This window comes from Phocoena phocoena, chromosome 9 (assembly GCF_963924675.1).
Source record: "Phocoena phocoena chromosome 9, mPhoPho1.1, whole genome shotgun sequence".
In the NCBI taxonomy this organism is placed as follows: domain Eukaryota; kingdom Metazoa; phylum Chordata; class Mammalia; order Artiodactyla; family Phocoenidae; genus Phocoena; species Phocoena phocoena.
Window position 1 is genome coordinate 86,613,495 of NC_089227.1, and position 25,080 is coordinate 86,638,574.

Below are 25,080 nucleotides of genomic sequence, written 5' to 3' on the forward strand. Positions count from 1 at the left end.
CCTGAGTTCCTCAGATCTTACTCATCTTATAACTTGAAGGTTGTACTCCTTGACCACCATCACCCGTTTTCCATAGCCCCTGGCAGCCACCACTCTAGTCTCTGTTCCTTTGACTTTGGCTCTTTTAGGTTCCGCATATGAGTGAGAACATATATTTGTCTTTCTCTGTCTGACTTATTTCACTTAACCTAATGCCCTCAAGGTCCATTCATGTTGTCGCAAATGGCAGGATGTCCTTCTTTCTCATGGCTGAATAATAGTCCACTGTGTGTGTGTGTGTGTGTGTGTGTGTGTGTGTGTGTGTGTGTGTGTTTTGTGGCCATGCCGCGCAGCATGCGGGATCCTAGTTCTGCGACCAGGGATCGAACCCCTGTTTCCTGCAGTGGAAACGTGGGGTTGTGCGTGTGTGTGCGTATGTTATCTATTCATTCATTGATGGACACTTAGGTTGTTTCCGTGTCTTCGCTCTTGTGAATAATGCTGCAATAAACATGGGGGTGCAGATATTTTTTGAGAGTCTGTTTTCATTTCTATTGGATATATGCCCAGAAGTGGGATTGCAGGATCATATGGTAGTTCTTTTAATTTTTTGAGGAACCTCCATACTGTTTTTCATAGTGGCTGCATCAATTTACATTCCCACCCAACAGTGTACAAGGGTTCCCTTTTCTCCATATCCTCCCTGACACTTGTTATCTCATGTCTTTTTGATGATAGCCCTTCTATCAGGTGTGTGGTGATAGCTCCTTATGGTCTGATTTGCATTTCCCTGATGATTAGTGATGTTGAGCACCATTTTGTGTACCTTTTGGTCATTTGTTTGTCTTTGGAAAAATGTCTATTCAGTTTCTCTGCCCATTAATCGGATTGTGTTTTGTGTTGTTGTTTTTGAGTTGTGTGAGTTCTTTATACATTTGGGATATTAACTTTTTATCATATATATGGTTTGCAAATATTTCCTCCCATTCATAGGTTGCTTTTCATTCTGTTGATGGTGTCCTTTGCTGTGCAGAAGCTTTTAATTTGATGTGGTTCTCTACTTGTTTATCTTTGCTTTTGGTGTCAAATCCAAAGAGTCATTGCCAAGACTAATGTCAAGGCTCTTATTCCTGTGTTTTCATGTAAGAGTTATATGGTTTCAGTTCTAAGTTCAAGTCTTTAATTCATTTTGAGTTGATTTTTGTGTATGGTGTAAGAGAGTGTTCCAGTTTCATTCTTTTGCATATGACCATTCAGTTTTTTGATCATCTTTTGTTGAGGAGACTGTCCTAGGAAAGGCTTTTGAAAGAATGATACTAATACTTTAATTCAAACAAAAAGGGCCTGGGTTTATTTTCTAATTTCACTCCCTAATTTGCCACACATTAGAACTAGAAGTTCATTCGAGGTTATCTACCAAGAATTCAGAAACTGAGCATGAGAGGCTGACTTGACAAGTGGGGAAGTGACACAGGAAGGCAGTTACTAGAGCCAGGACTGGTTCTTTTTATTTTTACTGTGTTTCATTCTATATTGCTAATAATTTTTTCCTATTCTTTTCATAGTGCAGATGGAGAATTAGTCAGCACTCCTCAAATAGTAACTGCTCTTTACATGAAGATTGTTATTAATAAAAGTGGTGAAACTAATCTCTATCCCTTAGAAGTAGGTATTAGATAACCTTGAAGATTAAACGGCATCTATGTCCTGTTTGAAATGAAAAATACTAGCTCAGCCAAGCTTATTATGAAAATGTGTATGTGAGATACAGGAGTGTAAAACAAAGACCATTTTGATATGAAATAATTGATGATCAGTTTCTTTTAATTTTTCATATAAAACCTTATAAGACCTAAGCTCAGAGTTCAGTATTTTCTTATCTTTTAGAACATAGAAGTAGGGAAATAAGTATTTTGTGGTTAATGCCTTTGTCTGTCAGTGGGAAAACGCAGAAACCTGATATTAAGGTCTCAGCAGATAAGTAGTAGAACAGGACTGATTTTCTACCTTGTGTGTGTATCTTCGTGACCAAGCAAGGCAGCTTCTTGGCTGCTAACATGGATTTTCCAGCCAAATGACTAATTCAAGGTTCCCTGGATGTTAAATTTAGATCCAGATAGTTGAATCTCACCTTAAATATTGAACATTTTTCACAGCTTGATGATATAGCTTTATACCACAGACATTTCTTGACTTGTGCAACTGTGACTATTCCTTAACATTTTCTTCTCCGTAATTCTCTGCCTTTTTTCATGGTGGCACTCCAAGATGAGATACATAGGAGTAGTTATGGGTAGGAAGTTAGTAGGCTATCTGGAAGAACAGGTAACATTTTGCTTGTATTTATAAGAAGCCTGTTTTTAAAACCTGCCAGGTAATTGGAAGTATGTTTAAAGAACAAATATTTGCTTCTTCTTGACTCTTTCATGTTTTTTAATACAAAATAGATTTTAACACAGTATTATTAAAGTTAGCTCTGAATGCATATATATCTTTCAGCTTGTAACTATATTTCTTTTCGTTCTCATGTTTATGTTGATGAGGTTATCTTTCTGAGAGGAGAATTTTGTGTGAAATATTTTTGTTGTGGTCATCTAATTTCCCTCCAGGAGATCACTGTCAGTGATACATATTTCCTTGCCACTTGTTATCTGTAATCCGGTCTCTATCTCCCCCATCTGCTGGAGCTCATTGTTTCATTCTTTCTTTGAACAAATACTCATTTATTGCCTGTCATATGCTTACTATTATGACAAATACTAGAATACTGTGGTAAATCAGGCATAGTTCTTACTCTCATTGAATTTACAGTCTAGAGAAGGAGAGGCAAGGACTGGAGGAAAGGAGTGTCTCCTCTAAGGGTTGTTTTAAAAATCCAGGGAAGAGATGATAAGGCCTGCATTAGCAGAGTAACAGTGGCAATGGGCTAAAGTAGGCCCATGGTAGAGGTAGTAAAGAGGTAGAAATAAAAGAGGTTGGTAGTTGATTGGATTTGAGGAAGAGGGGAGGGGAGGATGATTTTCTGGGGTAAGTGATACCGTTCACTGACTTAGGTAAATGGGTAAGTAGGTTTGGGTAGGAGAATGATGAGTTTTATTTAAGCTGTGTTAGGTTTGATGTCTACAGCTCAGGAGAGCCGTCTGGACAGAAGATACGTTTGGGAGTCATTAGCAGGTGGATGATTGAAGACATAAGTGGTGGATGAGCTCACCCAGAGAGAGTATGAGGATTGAGAAGAGTTGACAGCATTTAAGGAACAGGCTGAGGAAGAGATTCTTGAGAAGGCGCAACCAGGGAGGTGGAAGGAGAGTGGGAGAGTATAGGGTTGGAGCCCGTGGAAGGCAGTGTTTCAAGGAGGAGTGAGTGGTCAGTAGAAACAAGCACTGCACCTCCTTGAATGAGGGCTGAAGAGGTCTTATTTATTTAGAGGTATAGTTGATTTATAATGTTGTGTTAGTTTCAGGTGTACAGCAGAGTGATTCAGTTATACATGTGTATGTATCTCTTCTTTTTCAGATTCTTCTCCCTTATAGGTTATTATAAAATATTAAGTATAGTTCCCTGTGCTGTAGACTAGGTCCTTGTTGGTTATCTATTTTATATAGAGTAGTGTGTATATCTTAGATTGAGCAAAATGGTGATTTGAGACTTTTGCAGGAATTGTTTTAGTAGAGTACCAGGGGTAAACTGGTTGGCAGTGAGAAAATAGAGGCAGGATAGACTTCTGTTGATGCTCTTTCCAGCCTTGGTTTCTGTAGCATTTGATAGTACTGATAACTCTGGCCTCTTCTCTTAAATTACTTTTTTTCCTAACATCCTTTAAAAGAAACATTCTCCAAAATCGAGTCCTTTGGTCTCTCTTTATCTCTGAGCTTTCGTCCCCTTGTCTATAATGTGGGGATAAAAGTAGTACCTTCCTCATTGGGTTCTCCCAAGGATAAAGTGTGCGCTTCACACAGCGCCTGGCCTGTTGTCATCAGTGTGGCTGTGAAGACGTAGTTGTCTTTGTTGTGGTCGTCGTCGTTGTCATCATCATTATCTCACTCTAGCCTCACTGTTTAAGGGCTCTCGTCCATCGTGACAGCTTTAGCTGCTGGCCGCATGCAGAGGACCCCAGGCTGGTGGCTGTAGTCCTGGACTTACCCGAATACTGCCACCCAAAATTGCTTATTCTTTTACTCATATGTACTCAGGCACCCACAGCTTAACTGTTTTCTCCACTCTAGGCATTGGGCCATGTGTTGGGGGAGAGGTGTGGGTACATAACCACACATAAACAGGGACTGTGTTCTTATTCTCTGGCCCAGGAGGCCATGCATGTTGCTCTTTTGTCACTTCTCTCAGTCCATTGTGATCATCTGCTTTTTTTTGAGGGATTATAGAATGAAAGGGGAATGAAAGAATTGGCTGTTATTCTGTGAATTAGACCTCTTTTAGTTAGCAGTGACAGAACCCACCTCCAGCTCGCAGAATTAAAGAGGGGTTCTATTGGGATGATACTAGTGTATCTTATGGAATACAAGCAGGACTTCACTAAGCTGGGGGAAGGACAGAGATGCAGCTGGGCCATGGGGACATCTGGAGTATCTCTTGTCGTCCCCCCCGCCCCCCGTCTTTTCCCCCTCTAGATGGTAACCGTTAAAGGAAGCAATTTACTATTGTTTTGAGCTTGCTTTTTAGTATACTTTCACTTACATTATTGCATTTAATTCTCACAGTTTGTGATTAGGAAATTGTAATTGAGGAAATTTGTGTTTGAGGAGCCTGAGACTTGGAACAGTCCCATGATGTACTGAAAATCCCATGGCTATTCAGTAGAGAGCTGGTACCAAGTCCAGCTTTCTAATGCCAGTCCTTTATACCGGCATTTATACCACATTGCCATCCCAGGATTGAAGTTTTCTTTCACTGACTGTGGTGTTGTATTGCATATTATTGCATACTGTTTTGTGACTCTGGAAATAACCTCTGTGTGTGCGTGTGCGTGTGTGCGCGCGCGCGCCTTCGCACACACAATTTTCTTCTGACTGGTAGAAATTGCAATTAACTGAAATTCTAATCTCTATGGTTCTTAGGCTTATTCCTGTCTGAGGCCTTTTTTTATTCAATTCAATTTAAGGCATCTCTAGTAATTTAATGATTCTGCCTGCTCTTTTGTCATTTGGATCAGTGGTGAAAACCTTGATCCTAACAGGATTTAAGCAACTGAGCTAGTTGCAGTGTCATGTTTTATATCATCTTTTATTTAGTCGATATTTTGGTGGTGGAGTAGGGTCGGGAATGACTTTTTTCTTTTTTTAACATCTTTATTGGAGTATAATTGCTTTACAGTGGTGTGTTAGTTTCTGCTGTATAACAAAGTGAATCAGCTATACATATACATACATCCCCATATCTCCTCCCTCTTGCGTCTCCCTCCCACACTCCCTATCCCACCCCTCCAGGTGGTCACAAAGCACCGAGCTGATCTCCCCGTGCTATGTGGCTGCTTCCCACTAGCTTTCTATTTGACATTTGGTAGTGTATATAAGTCCATGCCACTCTCTCACTTCGTCCCAGCTTACCCTCCCCCCTCCCCGTGTCCTCAATTTCAGGGGATGACTTTTGTGGGGCTCTGTGTGTGCAGGTCATCCTGAGTGTGTCTGCAGTGAAAGGCAAACACTTGTTTTCTCGATCTAGTGTCGGGTGGGCAGCCAGCGAGTGCATGTGAATATTAACAGCATATTTCAGTTTATTTCTGGTAGCTTTAAATTGGGCCAGACTACTGCATTTTATGTCTCGTTCATGTGAGTGATTCCTGGTCTCTCTTATTCTTGCTGCATTGGGAGAGAGTCACTTGCTTTTTCATTTTCTTTTTTTAGGAGGGCATGTGTTGGTGAGGAATGGTCAGCCTTTGCAAAGTGTGTGATCGACTTGGATTCTTTCCCTTCTTAGCCATTCACTCCTTATCCCGCTGCTGAGTTCAGCATCCAGTGCTCCCCTGAAACCCTTCTTGCCAAGGTCACTGGGACCTGTGAGTTGTACATTTCTGTCTTTACTTCAGCTGGCTGCCCTGTAGCCTTGGCTCTGTTGCTATTCTCTTCTCCACTGTGTTCTACAATTTTCCTTCCTGTCGTCGTTTTCCTGCCTTGCTACTTCCTGAACATCTCTTCACTGCTGCTATTTCGGGGAATGTTGGCTTGCTTGTCTTACTCTGCATATTATCCCTGAGTAATCTCATCCTCTCAAATATTTATCACTTTGTAAATTTCCAAAAATCAGTCTCTCTCCTGGGCTCCAGACTTACATATCCGAGGACCGGTATGTAACACCTTAAACTTAACATCTTCAGATCTAAACCCAACAGCTCTCCTTTTCAACAGTTTCTGTCTTCACTTCATTCTCATTCTCTCTCCCTCTCCCCACTCTCTCTTTCTCTTTCTCTCAGGAAGGGTAACCATTGTCTTCAGAGTTGCTCAAGCCAGAAATCCATACAAAAGGATCCTGAAACCTCCTCTCTCTCTAATACAGTACAGTTACCTCAACTAATTCTGTCCATTTTCTAATGTGATCCATCCATCAGTTGTGTGAGGCTCCTGGAACAAGTATTAATTAATACTTTGGTTTTACAGATAGGAACACTTGAAGAAGTTGAGAGATTTTCTCATAATTACAGAGTTAGGAATTATCAATGTTGGGAAAGAATGTGCATCTTTTGTTTCTTTACCGGTTACTTATGTAAGAAGGAAAAACAAACAAAAAAACAAGTGAACCAATAGAGAGAAACTAATGTCCTCCTGGTAGTAAGATTCTGAAGGAGTCAGTGTTCATAATACTTCACTTTTTGAGACATCAGTTTCCTTTTTTCGCTGTTCTATATGTTTTCACTTCACCACAGGGGAGGTGTTGGGCCCTCACTGGCCTGACTCAGAGCCACAGCTGATGATTTAAAAAACAAAAACAAAAAACAGCCAAATTGAGATATAATTCACGTACTACACAAATCACCCCTTGAAACACTGGTTTTTGGTGTATTCACAGGGTGTGCAACCATCACCATTCTGTAGTTCCAGAACATTTTTGTCCCCCCTACAAAACAAACCCCATATGCTTTAGTGGGTAATTCCCACCTACCTAAGAACCACTAACATATTTTCCATCTGTGTAATTTGCCTATTCTGGATATTTCATATAAATAGAATCACACAAAGTCACAACGTAGTCTTCTGTGACTTTTTTCACTTTGCATAATGTTTTCAAGGTTCATGTTGTAATATGTATCAGTACTTCATCTCCTTTTATAACCAAATAATACTCTATTGTATGAATATACCTCGGGTTTTTTGGGTCCATTTGTTAGTTGATGGACATTTGGATTATTTCCACTTTATGATTTTGCTATTACTATTTTACTACTATTTTAATATTTTACTATTATGAATAATGCTGCTGTGAGCACTTGTGTACACATTTTTGTGCACATGTGTGTTTTTGTTTTTCTTGGGTATATACCTAGGAGTGGAATTGCTGGGTACGTATGGTAACTCTATGTTTAATGTTTTGAGGAACTGCCAAAGTGTTTTCCAAAGCAGTTGTACCATTTTTACATTGTCACCAGTGCTGTATGAGAGTTCAAATTTCTCTACATCCTTACCAGTACTTTGTATTGTCTGTCTTTTTGATTATAACCATCGAAAAACTGGTATCTCCTGGTTTTGATTTGTATTTCTCTGATGGCTAAGATGTTGAGCATCTTCTCTTTGCCTACTGGTCATTCATATATCTTCTTTGGAGAAATGCATATTCAAATCCTTTGTCCATTTTAAAATTTGGTTGTCTTGTTACTAGTTGTAAGAAATCTTGAGGTATTCTAGATACAAATCAGGTAAATTATTTGCAAATGTTTTCTCCCGTTTCTTGGGTTGCCTTTTCACTTTCTTGATGGCATCATTTGCAGCACAAAAGTTTTAAGTTTTACTGTCAGAGCTGCGGGTTTTATTAGTATTGTCGAGACTGTGCTGTGGTGAGGCAGAGGAGAGCTTCCCTCTCTTTGAAATTGGTGGATGTTTCAAGGTAGGCAGAGCGGCAAATAGAGTGTCTTGATTTCCAGCCTGGCTCTTCTTGTTTTCTTCCCTCTGTAGCCTGTCTTATGGCTCTGATAGTCATACTACAACACATCTGTCTTGGTCTTGATCCTCCAGGTGTGGCCGAAGGTGGTCGTGTGGTGCATTTTATCCAGGGATTGCTATTTCCATACTGTTAAGATACCATGGATCTCATTTTACACCTCAGTTCCCTCTTAGGTCTCTTTTCTAAACAGAGCACTGCCCCTGGTTGCTGAGTTGCTCTTGTCCTTGAGTGGCAGCCAAGGTGTGTGTAGTCATGGAGTCTAGTGGCCCTGGAGATAACCAGACAGCAGCCCCTCCATTCAGAGGAGCCACTCCTCTTCCAGTGTTTTCTGCTTTATTGCTGGTTTGTAGGCCTGTACCTAGAACTTCATGCCATTGGGAAGTTGGATACCAGCATGCCTTACGCTTCTGAATGTCATGAATCGACATCATTTCAACAGAAACAGACGCACAAAGAGAACAAACTAGTGGTTACCAAAGGGGAAAGGGGAGGGAGAGGGATAAATTAGGAGGTTGGATTAACATGTACATACTGCTATACATAAAATAGGTAATCAACAGGGACCTGCAGTATAGCACAGAGAACTCTCCTCAGTACTCTGTAATAACCTATCTGGGAAAAGAATCTGAAAAAGAATAGATATATGTATAACTAAATAACTTTACTGTACACTTGAGACTAACACAACATTGTAAATCAACTATACACCAATATAAAATAAAAATTAAAAAAAATCATTCCAGAAATGTTTGGGTATAGCATAAGGTTACTACGTTTTAATTTTGTCAAGTAAGGGCATTTAGCAATATAACTGCAGTCATGGGAGAAAATAACAGATTTTTCTTACCAAGAGAATACCAAAAATATCAAACAAACTTACCTTTGTGAAACGTGAATATATGGTCTTATTTTTCTGTCTACCACTGAAAAATACATTGTGGTCTGTGGATTGACATTTGGGAACCACAGGCTTTTACATACACAGCATAAATCTTTATTTGAAAAGTAGAACCTTACTTAATCAGGCATTTTCTCTGTATGATGCCAGATACCAGTCTTACACAGATTATTTACCAACACTGAATTAACTATTTTAGTTAAGTTAGATACAACTTCCTGTACTTTGTACCTCTTTCTGCTGATTTTGAGTAGTTCTTATATAACACAGATGAAAGTGAAGAATTGTTTTAGGTAAATGTGAGTATAAATATGAATTTACCTTTAAAAGATTTTAAAAAATCATCATTCAAAGGTAGAATGGCTCCTCTTTACAACTATGATGTGTAATTTCTGGATTTTATATATATATTCTAGACTGGGAGGAATATGTATATTTTTATTGATTCTGTCTTGTCTAAATCAAAATGTCAGAGATATTAGGGTTTTATCATAAGATAATTATTGGCTGTCACATTGGCACATTAATTACAGTAATTGGGCAATAAAGAAGCCATAGGAATAGGTATTATGCTATACGTTTTGATGAGATTGTAGTTACAGCCTCTTATTTATGGTAATAAAATCTTGTTAATCGACACTGCTGACAAGATGTTTTGCTTTCTTTTTCTACTTTCCAGGTTGGTTTATAAGTCTACTTAGGAACTATGAACTGAGAGCCACAGATGATACAATAAAGGTCACGTTCCAAAACTGTACTCATTCATGGTATACACATTAAATGCATTCAGCCAATATTTGCTGCTCACTGTTCTGAGTGCTCCTGCGTATACAGAGTTGTATAAAGCAGTGCCTGCTCTAAAGGACTCATAATGGGGAAGGGAGGTAAAATGTCTATATATAAATAAATGTGACCCACATTGATTGAGTCACATATGTGAGCCATATGTGTGATAAGTTCCTTAAACGTGGAATAAAATACAACTTCAGAGGAGGAAAGGATGATTCCAAGTGTGAGTGATCAGTGATGCTGTAAGGCTCAGTGATGGGGAAATTACTTTGCATCCATGACATGAAGCTCTGAGCCATCTCTGAATATACATCTACACTGTAAAACTATAGAGAGAGGTAGGTGGCTCAGTGCTCTGACATGAAAATCAACTTTTGTCCTGGGGTCAGCTGCCTTGCAACCTCATCTTGTGTCCTTGAGTATATAAAATTCATGTAATAATATGTGTCCATCTCTCAGGATGCAAAATGAGATAATGCGGAGGTCCAAGCTGCTCCCTGTGGTGAAAGTCAGATTTCTCGGCAGGTGTGTAGTTTTTTCAGGCAAGTTAGGCCACACATTTGAATGGGAGTAAGCGCAGCTTTCCATGACTAAAAGGATTAGTGTCCTTACCAAAGTGCCCAATTTATTGCTAGAGAATAGCACATTCTCTGTAACATTCGAACTGTTGTCTGAAAAATTGCCTGAATTCCTTAGAAAAACTACCTATATAAAAGAGTATAGTGATCACTGAATTATGTTAAAAAGGAAACAAATGTTTACTGAGCTGCTACTGCTGGTTTAGGGACTTAAAAATTGTCTTTAAAATTTTTACACCACGTTCATTTTTTTAAATTGAAGTTTATTGATTTACAGTATCATGTTAGTCCCAGGTGTACAGCAAAGTGATTCAGTTATACATGTATATTTTTCAGAGTATTTTCCATTACAGGTTATTATAAGATATGGAATATAGTTCCCTGCACTGTATAGTAAATTCTGCTGCTTACCTATTTTATGTATAGTAGTTTGCATTTGTTAGTCCCATACTCCGAATTTATCCTTCCCCCTTCCCTTCCGCCTTTGGTAACTATGTTTGTCTTCTACATCTGTGAGTCTGTTTCTGTTTTGTATATAGATTCATTTGTATTATGTTTTAGATCACACATATAAGTGATCATATAATACTTTGTCTGACTTCACCATGTCCATTTTATAGCAGAGGAAACAAACACTTAGATAAATTTTCAAAAGTTACTTAGATCAGACAACTGTTTGAAATGAAATCTGTTGAAATTTAATGAGCTGTTTACATGGTAGTGTGCTACTTCACTTTAGTTTGATGTTTTTCTTGCAGGCCAGCGTCAATCATTTTGTGTTTGTTTGTATGTAAATGTTTATTTTTTTCACTAGGTTACTTCTAGAACTGCTGGAGTTGCTGTTTGACAAGTTTAATGCTGTAGCTGCTGCACACTCTGTGGTCCTGGGGTACCTGCAAGACACTGTTGTGACTCCACTGACTCAGCAGGAAGATGTCAAATTGTATGACATGGCAGACGTGTGGGTGAAGATCCAAGATGTTCTGCAGGTAAGGTCCTTTTACAGAGGGTGCCATCTTGATTCAGAATAACAGGTAGGAACATAAAAAAAATCAGCCACCTGAAATATTCTCTTAATCATAAACAGTGAGAATGTAGTGTTCCTATTTAAAGGTGATGCTTGCTGATGTTATGAACTTCTATCATTTTCAAAAGACCTTTTAAACAAACTTCTTTTGGCCAGGCTTTAAAATTAGGAGATTCTCAATACGTAGCAATCAAGGATCTAAACATATGTAGCTTAAGTTTATGACCATTTTCTTACAGTCAGCTCTTGCATATGTTGGGGTAAAAGACAGGTCAAGAGCTTATTTTAAGAGATGAAGATAAACCTGTAAGGTATAAATGTACCACTTTGATTGATCTGTTGAAGATCGGAGGAATGATATTACTGTTTGGTATGATGCTGCAGAGGGGGTATTTAGAAATTTTATTATGTTTTCTCTCCATGCGCCAGGAAAATATATTTGATATGGCCAGATGAAAATGAGAAATACGATTAAGAGTTAGCTGAAGCAAATTTGACATAGCTATATAGAAGTGACTTGGTTAGACAGTATCTACTAATAGGAAAAAAATTAAGTATATATAGGGAATTGAAAAATATAACTGTGTAGAAGTGAAATTATTTGCATGGCAAATAGGATTCTTTGCAGGAAAAAAATAAATCATGTATGTAGATTGTAGTTATTTTTGAGAGTATAGGCATGCTCTTGGTGGATTGATTGATTCCTGATTATTCATTCATTAGACAGTTTTTGGGATACAGTCTGTGTGCTTTATTGATGGTTCAGTAGAAAGAATATAGGTTGCAACTATATTCCATGAGTTTGTTTTGCTACTATGTCAATTACCACGTGCCCATAGTAGGTGCTTGATGAATATTTGTGTGTTGATTAAAATATCTTTATTGCTTGGAAACTGGTTATTTAAGATTTTATATCTTGGTTTGCTAATCTGTCATGGAAATATATGCTTTTCAGGTTACATGTTTATTTTAATGATGAAATAAGATAATAGATTTTAAAGCTATTTCAAAAATAGTTAGAATTAAGGACTTCTGGTTCTGTCCATTATGTGGTTACCTCCTACCATAAGTAACTTGAAAACTGGGTGGACTCAGGCGATCAGCATCATCAGTTGAGAGAAGAGAATACATGAGGTCACTTTCACATACCTCCCAGCTTCTTCTCTGGGGACACTTTCAAACTATGACATAGGAAAATGAACAAACATCAGCAGGCTCTAAGTAGTAGATGAAGCAGAGTTCAGGGTTCAGGGGTGCGGAGGCAGCTGCAGTTTGTGGGTTAGGATACTGAAGGAGAGGAAATTGCAGAGAGAAGGAACCCCAGAAATATGAAAAGAGTAGTGTTGAGCCTTTGGTCAGATGTGAAGTTTCACCCACTCCAAGGCAGAATATAGCTACTGTGGGACTGTGAGCTGAATGGAAATTGCAGAAGTTGCCAAATGCTCAGAAACGTTGGAATTCAGACCAGCCAGGGTGGGGAGAACTTAGTGAACATCCTGTGCTTTCATATGTGGCCTCAGATGTTTTAGGAATTGGGCTGTTCTAGCCATAGTGTACGTGATACTGTAATTTCATGTAATAAAGCCCCAAACCAAGTCTCTACAGTATTAGTCTGATCCACCTGTAAATAAAGTAATATAAGCTAGTATCTCAATAATGAAGCATCCACGTTGTGCAGCATATGATTATTATACTTGCAAAAAAGCAGAAAAATGTGACTAATAACCAGAATTTTAAAAATTTGATGAAAATATCTGAAATGAAAAATTTACCAGATTGATTTAGCAACAGATTGCATGCTGCATAAGAAAGGATCAGAAAACTTGAAGAAAAATCAATCAAAACCAATCTAAACTAAAGTACAGGGAGAAAATAGACTGAAAAGAAAAATGAGCACAGCCATAATGTCCTGTGGGACAGTATCATGCTGTCTAACATTTGTGTGGTTGGAACTACAGAGGGAGAGCAGGGAGAGAGATTGGGGCAGTTAATTATTGGAAGAAACAATGACCCAAAATTTCTAAATTTGTTGAAAAACATAAACCCACAGATCAAGAAGTTCAACAAATCCAAGGAAGTTTAACACAAAGAAAACTATATCTAGACACATTATCATAAGGTAGCTGAAAAGCAAGGAAAAAAATCTTAAATATTGCCAGAGGAAAAAGAGTGCATTGCCTACAGGGAACCAGTGATAAAGATGTTCACTAATGTCTCATCAGAAACAATACAAGCCAGAAATGGATGTATGTCATCTTGAAAGTGCTATAAAATACGAAAATTGTCAATCTAGAATTTTATATTAACTGAAAAAATCATTTGAAATGAAGGTGAAATAGTGACGTTTTCACATTAACTAAAGCTGAAAGAATTTGTTTTCACTGGCCCTGCACTTAAAGAAATGTTAAAGTTTTTCAGGCTAAAGGAAAACAATACCAGATAGTAACTCATCTACAGGAAAATATAAAGAAGTCCAGAAGTGGTAAATATGTGGGTAAAAATAAAATATATTTTTCTCATTTCTTAATTTTTGTTTAAAGCAAAACCAATAGTAATGTATGTGGGTTTTATAATATATTTTGAAGTAAAATGTATGACAATAATTGCACAAAAGATGGGAATAGGGTAAATGAAACTCTACTGTAAGTTTCTTACATTATACATGAAGAGATACAATGTTTAAGGTAAACTGTGGTAAGTTAAGGATGCATATTATAATCCCTAGAGCAAACATTAAATTGTAAAATAGATGTATAGCTGAAAAGCCAGTAAAGGGCATAAAACTGAATAGTGAACAAATATTTGATTAATCCAAAAGAAAAAAGCAGGAAAGGAAGAAAAGAACAATGAAGAAAGAAAAGATAAAGTACAAAACAAAGATAGGATGACTAGAAAACAAATAGCAACATATTAGACTTATACCGCCCATGTAAGTAATTACATTAAATGTAAATGGACTAGATACTTCAATTTAAAGGCAGAGTTTGTCAGATTGGTTTAAAAAAAGAAAAACCCAACCATACTGTTTACAAGAGATATGTTTTATGTTGTTTTTTTGAAATTTTAAAATAACTTCAAACTTTTAGAAAGGTAAGAATAGTACAAAGTGTGCCCATATAACTCTTAACTCAAATTCAACTGCTGTTAGCATTTTGTCACTTTATCAATTGTTTTCTCTCTCTCTCTATGTACTTGTGTGTGTTTTCTCTGTTATCTATTTTCTATTTCCTAGTTTTGTTGATTGACCCAGTAATGTTCTTTAGGATAGTTTTTGTTTTGTTTTTTTTTTTTTTTTTTTGCTCCTCCAGTAGAAAATCCAGTCTAGCATTAGATACTGTATCTGCTTTTCATGCCTCTTTAGTTTCCTTTAAGCTTGAACATTTCCATAGCTTTTCTTTACCTTTTATTATAACAGTGGCATTTTGAAGAATATATCCCCATCTTTTAATTCAAGTTCCTCATTTTGGGCTTAAGAGATTTTAAACATAAAGATATAGACAGATTAAAAGTATATGAATGGAAAGAGATGTACCATGAAATACTAATAAAAATATTTGTGTTATGCAAATGTATTGAACAGTATTAGAATATAATATTATCAAATGGAATTATTTGTATCAGTACTTATGGCATTTAAAACCTGAATACGTTAAGCCCTAGGAAGTATGTTATAGACTATGTAATCCTGTTGTCACAAGGTTATAAAATGCTTTATGAATAAGTTTTTGATATCTGATATTTGAATAAGACTAATGTTCTAAGTTTAAAACAACTTTTGAATCTACTGGGATCCTATTTATAGGATTTATGAAGAATTAATTATGGTTATGAACAAAGTAAGATATGCCTTACTTAGCCCTACTTACTTTGGATTTGTCAAATGTATATAATTCCTACACTTCTGAAAACAAAACCCATTATCTCATATTAAAAATGTTTATAATAAACTAAGGAACTTTAAGTTCCATCAGACATTAACTTGAAATGAAAAAATGAAAGTATGTTTCTGGCTTATTAAATGAGATATACCTTTCACACATGTCATTTCAAAAGATGATTGGGGAGCCTATCTTCCATATTATGGAATGAGTTATTCATTTGTTTATTTAAAGAGCTTTATTGAGATTTAATGTACCTGCCACAAGGTTTACCTGTTTAAGGTATAGATTTCAATGCTTTTTAGTATATTTATGGAGTTGTGCAACCATCACCATGATATGATTTTATAAAATTTTCATCACCCTAAAAAGAAACCTTGTTTGTATCCATTCAATATTTATTTATTTGGTTGTGCCGGGTCCTAGTTGTGGCTCTCTGGCTGCTTAGTTGCGGCATGTGGGCCCCCTAGTTATGGCATGCTAACTCTTAGTTGTGGCATGCTTGTGGGATCTAGTTCCCTGACCAGGGATCGAACCCGGTCCTCCTGCATTAGGAGCATGGAGTCTTATCCACCATGCCACCAGGGAAGTCCCTGTTTGTATCCATTAGAAATCACTTCCCATTCCCCACTCCCTTCACCCTTAAGATGTATTTAAGACACTAAAGAGGCATCAACTGTGTGTTAAATCTCTGAGTAACTTGTAGTCCCCAAATCATACACTTGGCAATACTGTTGCCATTTCATGTTAATGTGTACATATACTGTTGGCATAAGCTATTTGACAGATAAAGAACATAAAACTAAAACTGATCTAATAGTACAAGGTGATGGGTCTAAAGTAGAAATAACATTTCATTTCATGTATTATGTTTACTTGTTTTGAGGTCAAGGTATGACAGTGTTCTTTGCTTTTTTCCTTTCTTTCTTTTCCTCTATTTTTCTCCTCCTCTTACTTTTCTACTTTTCTGCCCCCAGTTTGTGTTTTCTTAGACATGTAGTGGAAGAGTGATATTAGTCATGACTTGAATTAATCTCTGGTTGATTGTTTCTTAGCTCTCTATTGTACTCATCTTTATTAATCCACAGATTCAAGAATAAAGCATTTTAAAGTAAGAGATCATCTACATATTTTAAATGATTACTATTATGTAATAAAAATTGGGCTTCCCTGGTTGTGCAGTGGTTGAGAATCTGCCTGCTAATGCAGGGGACACGGGTTCGAGCCCTGGTCTGGGAAGATGCCACATGCCACGGAGCAACTAGGCCCGTGAGCCACAACTACTGAGCCTGCGAGTCTGGAGCCTGTGCTCCACAACAAGAGAGGCCGCGATAGTGAGAGACCTGTGCACCATGATGAAGAGTGGTCCCCGCTTGCCACAACTAGAGAAAGCCCTTGCACAGAAACGAAGACCCAACACAGCCAAAAATAAAAATAAATAAATTAAAAGAAGGCTCAACATTAAAAAAAAAATTGTTATACAATTTTTAAATCGGTTTTAGTTTTCTGTATTTTCTAGTTCCTTAAAAAATTCTTTCAGGTTACAGATTACTTACAGATTTCTTACAGTGTAATATTAGGTTATATACCCATTAATAAACTGGATATGCAGTGACACAGACACACAAATGGTCTAATGTTGCTAAATATAAGAATGGTAGTTGGCACAGTGTGTCATATAATCATCCTGAAACATGTTAAATGGACCAAAAAAGGTGTTCAGGATTGTTGAACAGCTGATCCTTGGAGGTTTTGCAGAGGTAGAGAAGATGCAAATGGCATTCTAGATAGCTGGAATGGCAAGTGAGATACTGGTAAGTGGCACAGAAGGAATGAATGGACAAGGATATTCACGGATAAGTAAGAAAAGAATGGTTTAGCTGTAACTGAGGGTTTATTTTGTGCACTAGAAGATAAGGTCAGATAGGTAGGTTTGGGTTCAGGTTGTGGAAGCCCTTAAGTGTCATCTAAGGGGATTGTGATTTGTCTTTAGGCTAATGGTTCCTGAAGCTGAGTATGCATTAGATTTACCTCTGGATTGATTCCTAGTCCCATCCTTGACCTTCTGATTAAGGATCACTGTGGATAAGGACTGGATTTTGTGGGGTTTTTTGTTGCTGTTGTTGTTTTTTTAGCTCCTAAGATGATTCTGATAATTTGTTTGGGATCCTGTAATTGGGAACTGTTGCTTTGGGTCAGTGGTTCTCAAAGTATGTTTCCTGGACCAGCAGCATTAGTGTTACCAAGGAGCATGTTAAAAAAGAAATTTGTGTTCCTACTTCATAGTTACTGATTCAAAAGCTCAAGGAGTGAGGCCATACAATCTGTATTTTAATAAGCCCTTCACGTGATTCGTATGCACGCTCAAGTTTGAGGACCCTTTTTTTAGGTGATACCGGGCCATTTTGGATTTGGATTGGCATGTGGTGAGATGAAGTAGGATTAATATGGTAGCACTGAAAAGGATTGGGTGTAGAGGCTGGAGACTAAGGCAAGGAAACTAGTGTGTAGGCTAGTGGAGAGTCTGGGTTATATTACTTGAGATATTGTCTAATAGTAGAACAAATCACAGGCTTTCATGGAGCATGTTAGAGGAATACAAAGAAGAGGGAAGGATTTGTAAACCTTTAGGGAGTCTTTTGGAAAATCTATAAAACCACGTAGTCAACGTGTCATGCTGGTTTCCAGTATGACTGATGTTTTAGTGATGTTTTAGTGTTAAGTTATTAGGGCCAACTATGTGCTAAGTATTCGGGAATAAAGCTGAACACAAGATAGAGAGCTCACTCTGGTGAAGTGAGAGGAGTGGGCAAGAGTGTGTTTTTACTTCAGTGTTAGCCAGCTGGCATGGGAAGTAGCACAGGAGAATATTTGCCAATGTGGAGGGCTTAGAAAAGAAGACTTTTGGTTTAAGTTTTCATGCAGAGTTTTATGCTTAGGGCCAATTTAGTTTTCTGATACTTGTTGGTGGAATGCTCTTTGGTTAAAATCTTTTCTGGAAAACAGACATAGTTGAGAACAATAGACGCCTGCAGTTAGCATGTACCAGCATGTATGAAGGTGATGGGATCATATGCTGAATGGAGTTACAGGTGTTTAGACTTCGAATTTCAGTGTTTCTTTGAATCGAAAACGTTTCTTGCTGGAAAATGGAAATGCTCTTTTGTTTACTAAATCTTGGAAAAGAAAATAATTTTTGATCACGTAGAGACTTCGGCAGCTTTTCTCCACTGGAACCTGGGCTGTCCCTGGCAGGCAGAATCCATCCTGTAGCTGGAAGGCTCATTTGTCTCGGCGTGTTTGTGTCTGGAGACAGCCGTGTGTGGAGACATGGCTGTCGCTATCATAGTAACAGGGTGTCAGAGTTTTCTCCCGGTGTCATCCCTGTGACCACACACCATTGAACTCCCTTTTCAGTTTTACACACTCTTTAGAACTGTGATAATAGAAATACATGTTTTTGCCCTTTGAGTAGCAACAGCACCTTCCGAAATGCCACCTACTTGGTGACATGCCTGTCATACCGTTGGCTGCACATTTTCAAGTGTGTTAAGACCGAGGTACACTAGAAACACAAAATACTCCATTTCTTGTGGGATTCAACAGAGGAAATAAGAGGATCACTTTGAACAAACCTATCTTTCAGGTGTTACGATTCTGAAAAAAAATCTCATTTTTTTATTCACATCTCTTTTCCAAGCCAAACTGCCCATTTAGCCATTGTCGGCTTAAGTGTGTAACCCCGAGTGTGCTAAGTAGTATTCTACAGATGGAGGCTGTGGGTTGTAATTACACTGTTGAACCACTGACAGTGACACCACAAGTCACTTCACTTTTTAGTGCCCTGATCTCTCTTTCTGGAGCTTAACAGAGACAGAATGGAAAATCATTTTACTTGTGTTAACTGCCACTTAAATGTCTAAATAGTGATAAAATTAACCTCATGCAGAGAGAACTTGAAGTTTGCTGTCAGGTAAGAAAATCCACAAATCTTACTGGTACTCATCCATGACCTAGAGGAGTTTTTCGAGGAGACAGATGCAATTTCTATTTTGAATTCAGGTCTGAAACTAGGTTATTCTTAGCTTTTGTTTCATGTGATATTTTGGTTAGCTGAGGATTCCATTCCTCAAAGTAAAACTAGCTTTTTTTTTTTTTGCTGTATTCTAGGCCAGATAACTTGTGCGATTATTCTTGCAGAAATAGTTTTTCTTCATTTCTCAACCTTTAACACTTTTTGATAGCCTCTGTTTGGGGTGGCATATTAAAGTCATGTTGTTGGCCAGGCCACTGAGTCTCCAGGAAGGTGCTTGCTCCTCGATTTTTTGTTCTGTCTGGTCAATGGATAGTATGCTGCCCAATGCATAGAATTAAGTGAACATGTGGAAGTTAAAGTAGAAATCTTCCTCTAAATTGAAGTCAGCTTCTGTAGCATCAGGACTCTCTGTAGGTTGTTTTATGTTCACTACTTAAAGCAGGAAATGATGGGCAGCCAAGGAGATTCCTCTGGCTCCCCGTGCACATGTGGCAGTTGTGCATGTCAGAGCGCTAGGGTGTCTGAGGCCCAGTGAAAGTTGTGGTGAATGTCATGGATATCTTAATACACGGGGCCAAACTTTAAAAAATAGTAGCTCGGTGGCTGATGCCCCAGAATTAGGTGGATTTGGTGGAAAGTCTGCTCTCCTTAAATTTCTAATTGCCCAGGAAGTATCTGCTTGGGTCTGATTGGGTCTTGGTCTAGAGGACCCAAGAGTAGAAATGACAGGGCTTCCTTACAGTCCACCACCTCCAAAGCTTTTCTCTTTGTCTGTTTTTTTAAAAATTATTTTATTTTATTTATTTTTGGCTGCATTGGGTCTTCGTTGCTGCGCGCAGGCTTTCTCTAGTTGTGGCGAGCAGGGGCTACTCTTTGTTGCGGTGCGCGGGCTTCTCATTGTGGTGGCTTCTCTTGTTGCGGAGCACGGGCTCAGTAGTTGTGGCTCACGGGCTCTAGAGCACAGGCTCAGTAGTTGTGGTGCACGGGCTTAGTTGCTCCACGGCATGTGGGATCTTCCCGGACCAGGGCTCGAACCCGTGTCCCTTGCATTGGCAGGAGGATTTTTAACCACTGTACCACCAGGGAAGTCCCTCTCTTTGTCTGGTTTTGTCTGAGATCCTGGAGGGTGGACCACTGAAAGCCAAGGCAGATTTGTACTGCCCCTGGTGATTTATACGGCCTTAGTCCTTAAGGAGGCTGTGTGCTTATCAAGGTTTGGTGCACCTGGGCCCAAGCAAGGGGGTTGCTCGTAACCAAGAGGCCATAATTAAGTGGTGATGATTAATGATAATAGGTGGGATAGTGTGAGGTACAGTATCAGTATATGATTTGAGTGAAATTAAAGCAACTGGCATTGCTTCACTGGTACTGCTCTTGCCTACCTGAGAAGATTTTAGAGCAACAATGATGATATCTTCCTGAATTGATAATACTTTTAAAAAAAAACGTTCTTTCTCTTAAACCTATTCTGATTGTGGAAGTAATTTGAGAGTATGCCTACATTCTTGAGTATAGTTATAGTTCTTTTGGTTTGATTGTCTGTTGCTGCATACCACATTCCTCAAACTTCATGGCTTCTATTTGCTCTCAGTTTTATGAGTCAGAAATTCACTCAGGGCTCAGCAGGGTGGTGCTTCTACTTTACATGGCGTCAACTGAGAACATTCACTTGGCTACTTCAGCTAAAGGCTGGGCTGCGTTACAAGCTTTCTCTCTCTCTCTCCGTAGGACCTCATAGCGTGACAGTCTCAGGGTAGTTGGACTTCTTACATGAATGCTGGCTTCCAGTCTGGAGCAGTCAAAAAGGTGAAGGTGGAGGCTGATGATCCCTTAAGGCCCTGCCTTGTATATTACATGGTGTCACATCTGCCACATTCTATTGGTCAAAGTGGAGGGAAAATAGAGTCCATTCAGTGGGAAGAGTAGCAAGGAATTCTTGGCACTCTTTACTCCACCACAACATTGTAAGGTTTGTAAGTTGGCTTTTAGAATAATCCATCAGACACTGGCATTAGATTATTGTTGCTGGGTCTTTGTCACAAGATAAAGATCAAGATTTTATTCTTGCCTACTGATCTTTTTTTTTCTTATTTTAATTTATTTAAAAAAATTTTTGGGCTGCGTTGGGTCTTCGTTGCCGCGCGCGGGCTTTTTCTAGTTGTGGCTAGCAGGGGCTACTCTTTGTTGCAGTGTGCGGGCTTCTCATTGCTGTGGCTTCTCTTGTTGTGGAGCACAGGCTCTAGGTATGTGGGCTTCAGTAGTTGTGGCACACGGGCTCAGTCGCTGTGGCTCACGGGCTCTAGAGCGCAGGCTCAGTAGTTGTGGCGCACGGGCTTAGTTGCTCTGCAGCATATGGGATCTTCCCGGACCAGGGCTCGAACCCGTGTCCCCTGCATTGGCAGGCGGATTCTCAGCCACTGCGCCACCAGGGAAGCCCCTTGCCTATTGATCTTAATTGGTTAGAGAATATTTAAATGATTATCAGGCTCAGCAAATCTTACCATTTCAATCATATTAAAACAAAGACCATTTACAATACATTTAGGAAAATACAGCTCTTTCATGGAGTTACTTGGTTCAAGTGAGTTTATGAAATTCTTAAGTAATTTCACTTATCTGTCACTTTAGACTCAAGCACTAAAATGATTTCTTGCATCTTATGAATCCCTTGGTCCTTTCTGTTCTTACCATTCATCATATTGTTCCCATTTTAGAGCTGGAGAAACTGAGATAAGAGTTTTAAATCATGGTTATAGCACCAAAGAGTCAAATGTAGAACTCAGCTTGCCCTAGCTTTCTTTCTTTTTTTTAATTTATAAATTTATTTTATTATCATTATTATTTATTTATTTATTTATTTTTGGCCGCACTGGGTCTTTGTTGCTGCATGCGGGCTTTCTCTAGTTGCGGCAAGCAGGGGCTACTCTTCCTTGCAGTGCACAGGCTTCTTACTGCGGTGGCTCCTCTTGTTGCGGAGCATGGGCTCTAGGCATGCGGGCTTCAGTAATTGTGGCACGCAGGCTCAGTAGTTGTGGCTTGTGGACTCTAGAGTACAGACTCAGTAGTTGTGGCGCACGGGCTTAGTTGCTTCGCAGCATGTGGGAATCTTCCTGGACCAGGGCTCGAACCCTTGTCCCCTGCATTGGCAGGCAGATTCTTAGCCACTGTGCCACCAGGGAAGTCCCCCTAGCTTTCTTTTTAAATGTTTAAGTCAGTGATTTACACGCCTACTTTGGCTTGGACTTTGACATCTTGACATTTCACTTGAGAATCTGTGATACTTTCAGGTGATTCATTTAGTTGAAATGATCTTAGTTCTCATAATTTTAAAATGAGGACTCGGTGTTGAGGAATATGTCTCACTAGGCATTTTACTAAGTGTATGTATATAAAGTAGTGTATTTACACCTATATATGTATACATATTTTCAAATTGTGAAAATTGAGGATTTCATTTTTCAAAGAATAGCAGTCACTGAATAGAGATTTGGGTTTTCCAGTTCTAAGATGCCAGATATTTTGTTAAATGCACTAAAATTGGTTTAAGCCTTTGCTTTACCCTATAGGGACAAGAAAATTATTTCATTTATGTTTTCGCAGTGGCTTCAGATTAGATCATCTGAATGCTCTGAATATTTTGGTAGTCACAGCTATTAGTTGTCACTGAGCCTTCCTTTCTTCCTCCCTTCCTCCCAGTCAGAATTACCTGTGGATCCCACATCTGAAAAGCCTCTTTCAGTAGGATTCCGACTGATTCTAATGCACAATCTGGTTAAGAGCTACGATGAGCAAGTATTACAGGCTTGGTCATGTTAAAACCAAGACTATTAGAAGACAGTCTTAAGGGGTGGGAGAAATTTACAAAAAGTGAGTTTAGTTTTATTTAGAAAGATGCATCACTGTGGCATGTTTAGGAGGGAGTGTGTGTTCTATGACATATAGCAACCGATGATAGCATGTTGAAGTGCCATAAAGATGGGAAATGCTTTAATATATGCATACGTTAAAGGGAAAAGAAAAACCAAATGACTGTGCTGTAATTAGTCTCCATTTAGAGATTTTGATTCAACTTTATTTAGAGTTAGCAGCCCAAAGACAACAAACATAGGTAATTCCTGTTTCTGACTTGAGTAGTTGAGAACATTGAAAAATACATTTTTTCATTCAAGAAGTTTTTGGACTGGAAACAGTTATATCAGAATCTTAATGGTTGTCTTTTTATTAAGAAAAGAGTTGTTTTCTTTGTTTCTTCTCTCCCCACCCCTATTTATTACCTGTATGAGTTTTTCAGATTTATATTAGTGGAAATTTGTTGTTGTTTTTAACTAAGGAGAAAAGGTATTTCTTTTTTAAGATGTATATGTAAAAGGAATTTATGAAATTATTTTAACCTTTTAGGGAGTTAAGACAAAAACATAACCAACAATAATACAGGGCTGTTTATGGTCCCAGGGATAAATTTCAGTGGAGATCATAGAAGAACAAGGTCAGAATGTGTTAAAGCATTTGAGTTCATGGACAAGGAGAGACTTGGCGCACCCTAACATGGTTAGGGTTGAATATGTAATACACATAGTATTATAGAGAGCTGGGAAGAATGAGGTTTTTTTGTTAGCTCTTTTTTGGGGGGGGAAGTGTTACCAAAATAAGATTGAATAATTTTGGGTGCCAGGGAGATCTTTGAATTAGAGATTGGGCTTGCCTCTTTTGGCTTTGGGCTGCCGTAACAGTTTTTTGTTTTTATTTTATTACAGAAAATTTCAAACGTGTCCAGAAATACATAGAAATGTATAATGAACCCCCATGCACCCATTATCCAAATTCACTTTCTGATGTTACCAATTTATAGTACTATTGTCTCGTTTCTACCCCTGCCCATTTCCCTTTCCCTTATTTTAAAAATATCCTAGAGACCATATTGTTTCACCTATATTCCAATGTGAATCTCTGAAAGATAAGGTCTCCTTTTAAAAACCATGATCATACCTAAAAGCATAGTTTTCTTACTATGAAATATCCAGTCAGGGTTCACATTTCCAGTTGTCTCAAATGTCATAATTGTGTATTTTTTACAGTTTGTCTGAATCAGGATTCAAATAAGGTTTAAATACCTCAGTGTGTTTGGTAAGTTTCTTAAAACTATTTTAATGTGTAAGTTCCCCTGCATCTCATTTTTACCTCTTGAAATTTATTTACTGAAGAAGCCAGATCATTTGTCCTATAGTAATTTCCCACATTCTGGCTTTTGTTGATTGCTTCCCCATTGTGTCATTTGCTATTTATCGATGTCCCTAACTTAGGTCAAGAGGCTTAATCAGGTTTAAATAGTTTTGGGGAGGGCATGATTACTTCATAGATGATAGTAGCTGTTATGCTTTTTCAGTAGAAGAGTGAAATGATGAAAGTAATATATTTAGGATGTTTAATCTGGCAACCGCGTGCAGAATGAATTGCTGGAGAAGGAAGTGGATGGAGAGATACTGATTAGAAGTCAAGTTCAGTCAATACAGGAAGGAAGGACTAGACTAGGGCAGAGGCAGTGAAAAGAAAGAGGACTGAGATTAGAGAGAGTTTGAAAGAAGAATGAATTTTCAGAACCTTTTACCATTTACTCTAATAAATGGAGAGCCGTAAGTCAGGGTGAAGTTTTGAGCCTGCGTAGTTATTAGGATCAGGAAGATGGTGTTTTGTGCCTGTTAAATTTGAGGTATTGGCAGAATATCCCCATAGAATTGTGTTACAGGCAACCAGAGATGGAGCACTGGAGGCTAGGGGAGAGGTTAGGG

At 38.3% G+C, this 25,080-nt stretch overlaps 1 protein-coding gene across 1 annotated transcript in view; it reads left to right on the forward strand.

Annotated features, from left to right (window-relative positions):
* Nucleotides 1-25,080, forward strand: part of EXOC4 (exocyst complex component 4) — an 822,005-nt gene that overhangs the window by 107,250 nt on the left and 689,675 nt on the right. The window contains exon 7 of the mRNA XM_065883517.1: nucleotides 11,168-11,342. Within this exon, the coding sequence (XP_065739589.1) occupies nucleotides 11,168-11,342 (175 nt within the window). The remainder of the gene's footprint in view (nucleotides 1-11,167; nucleotides 11,343-25,080) is intronic.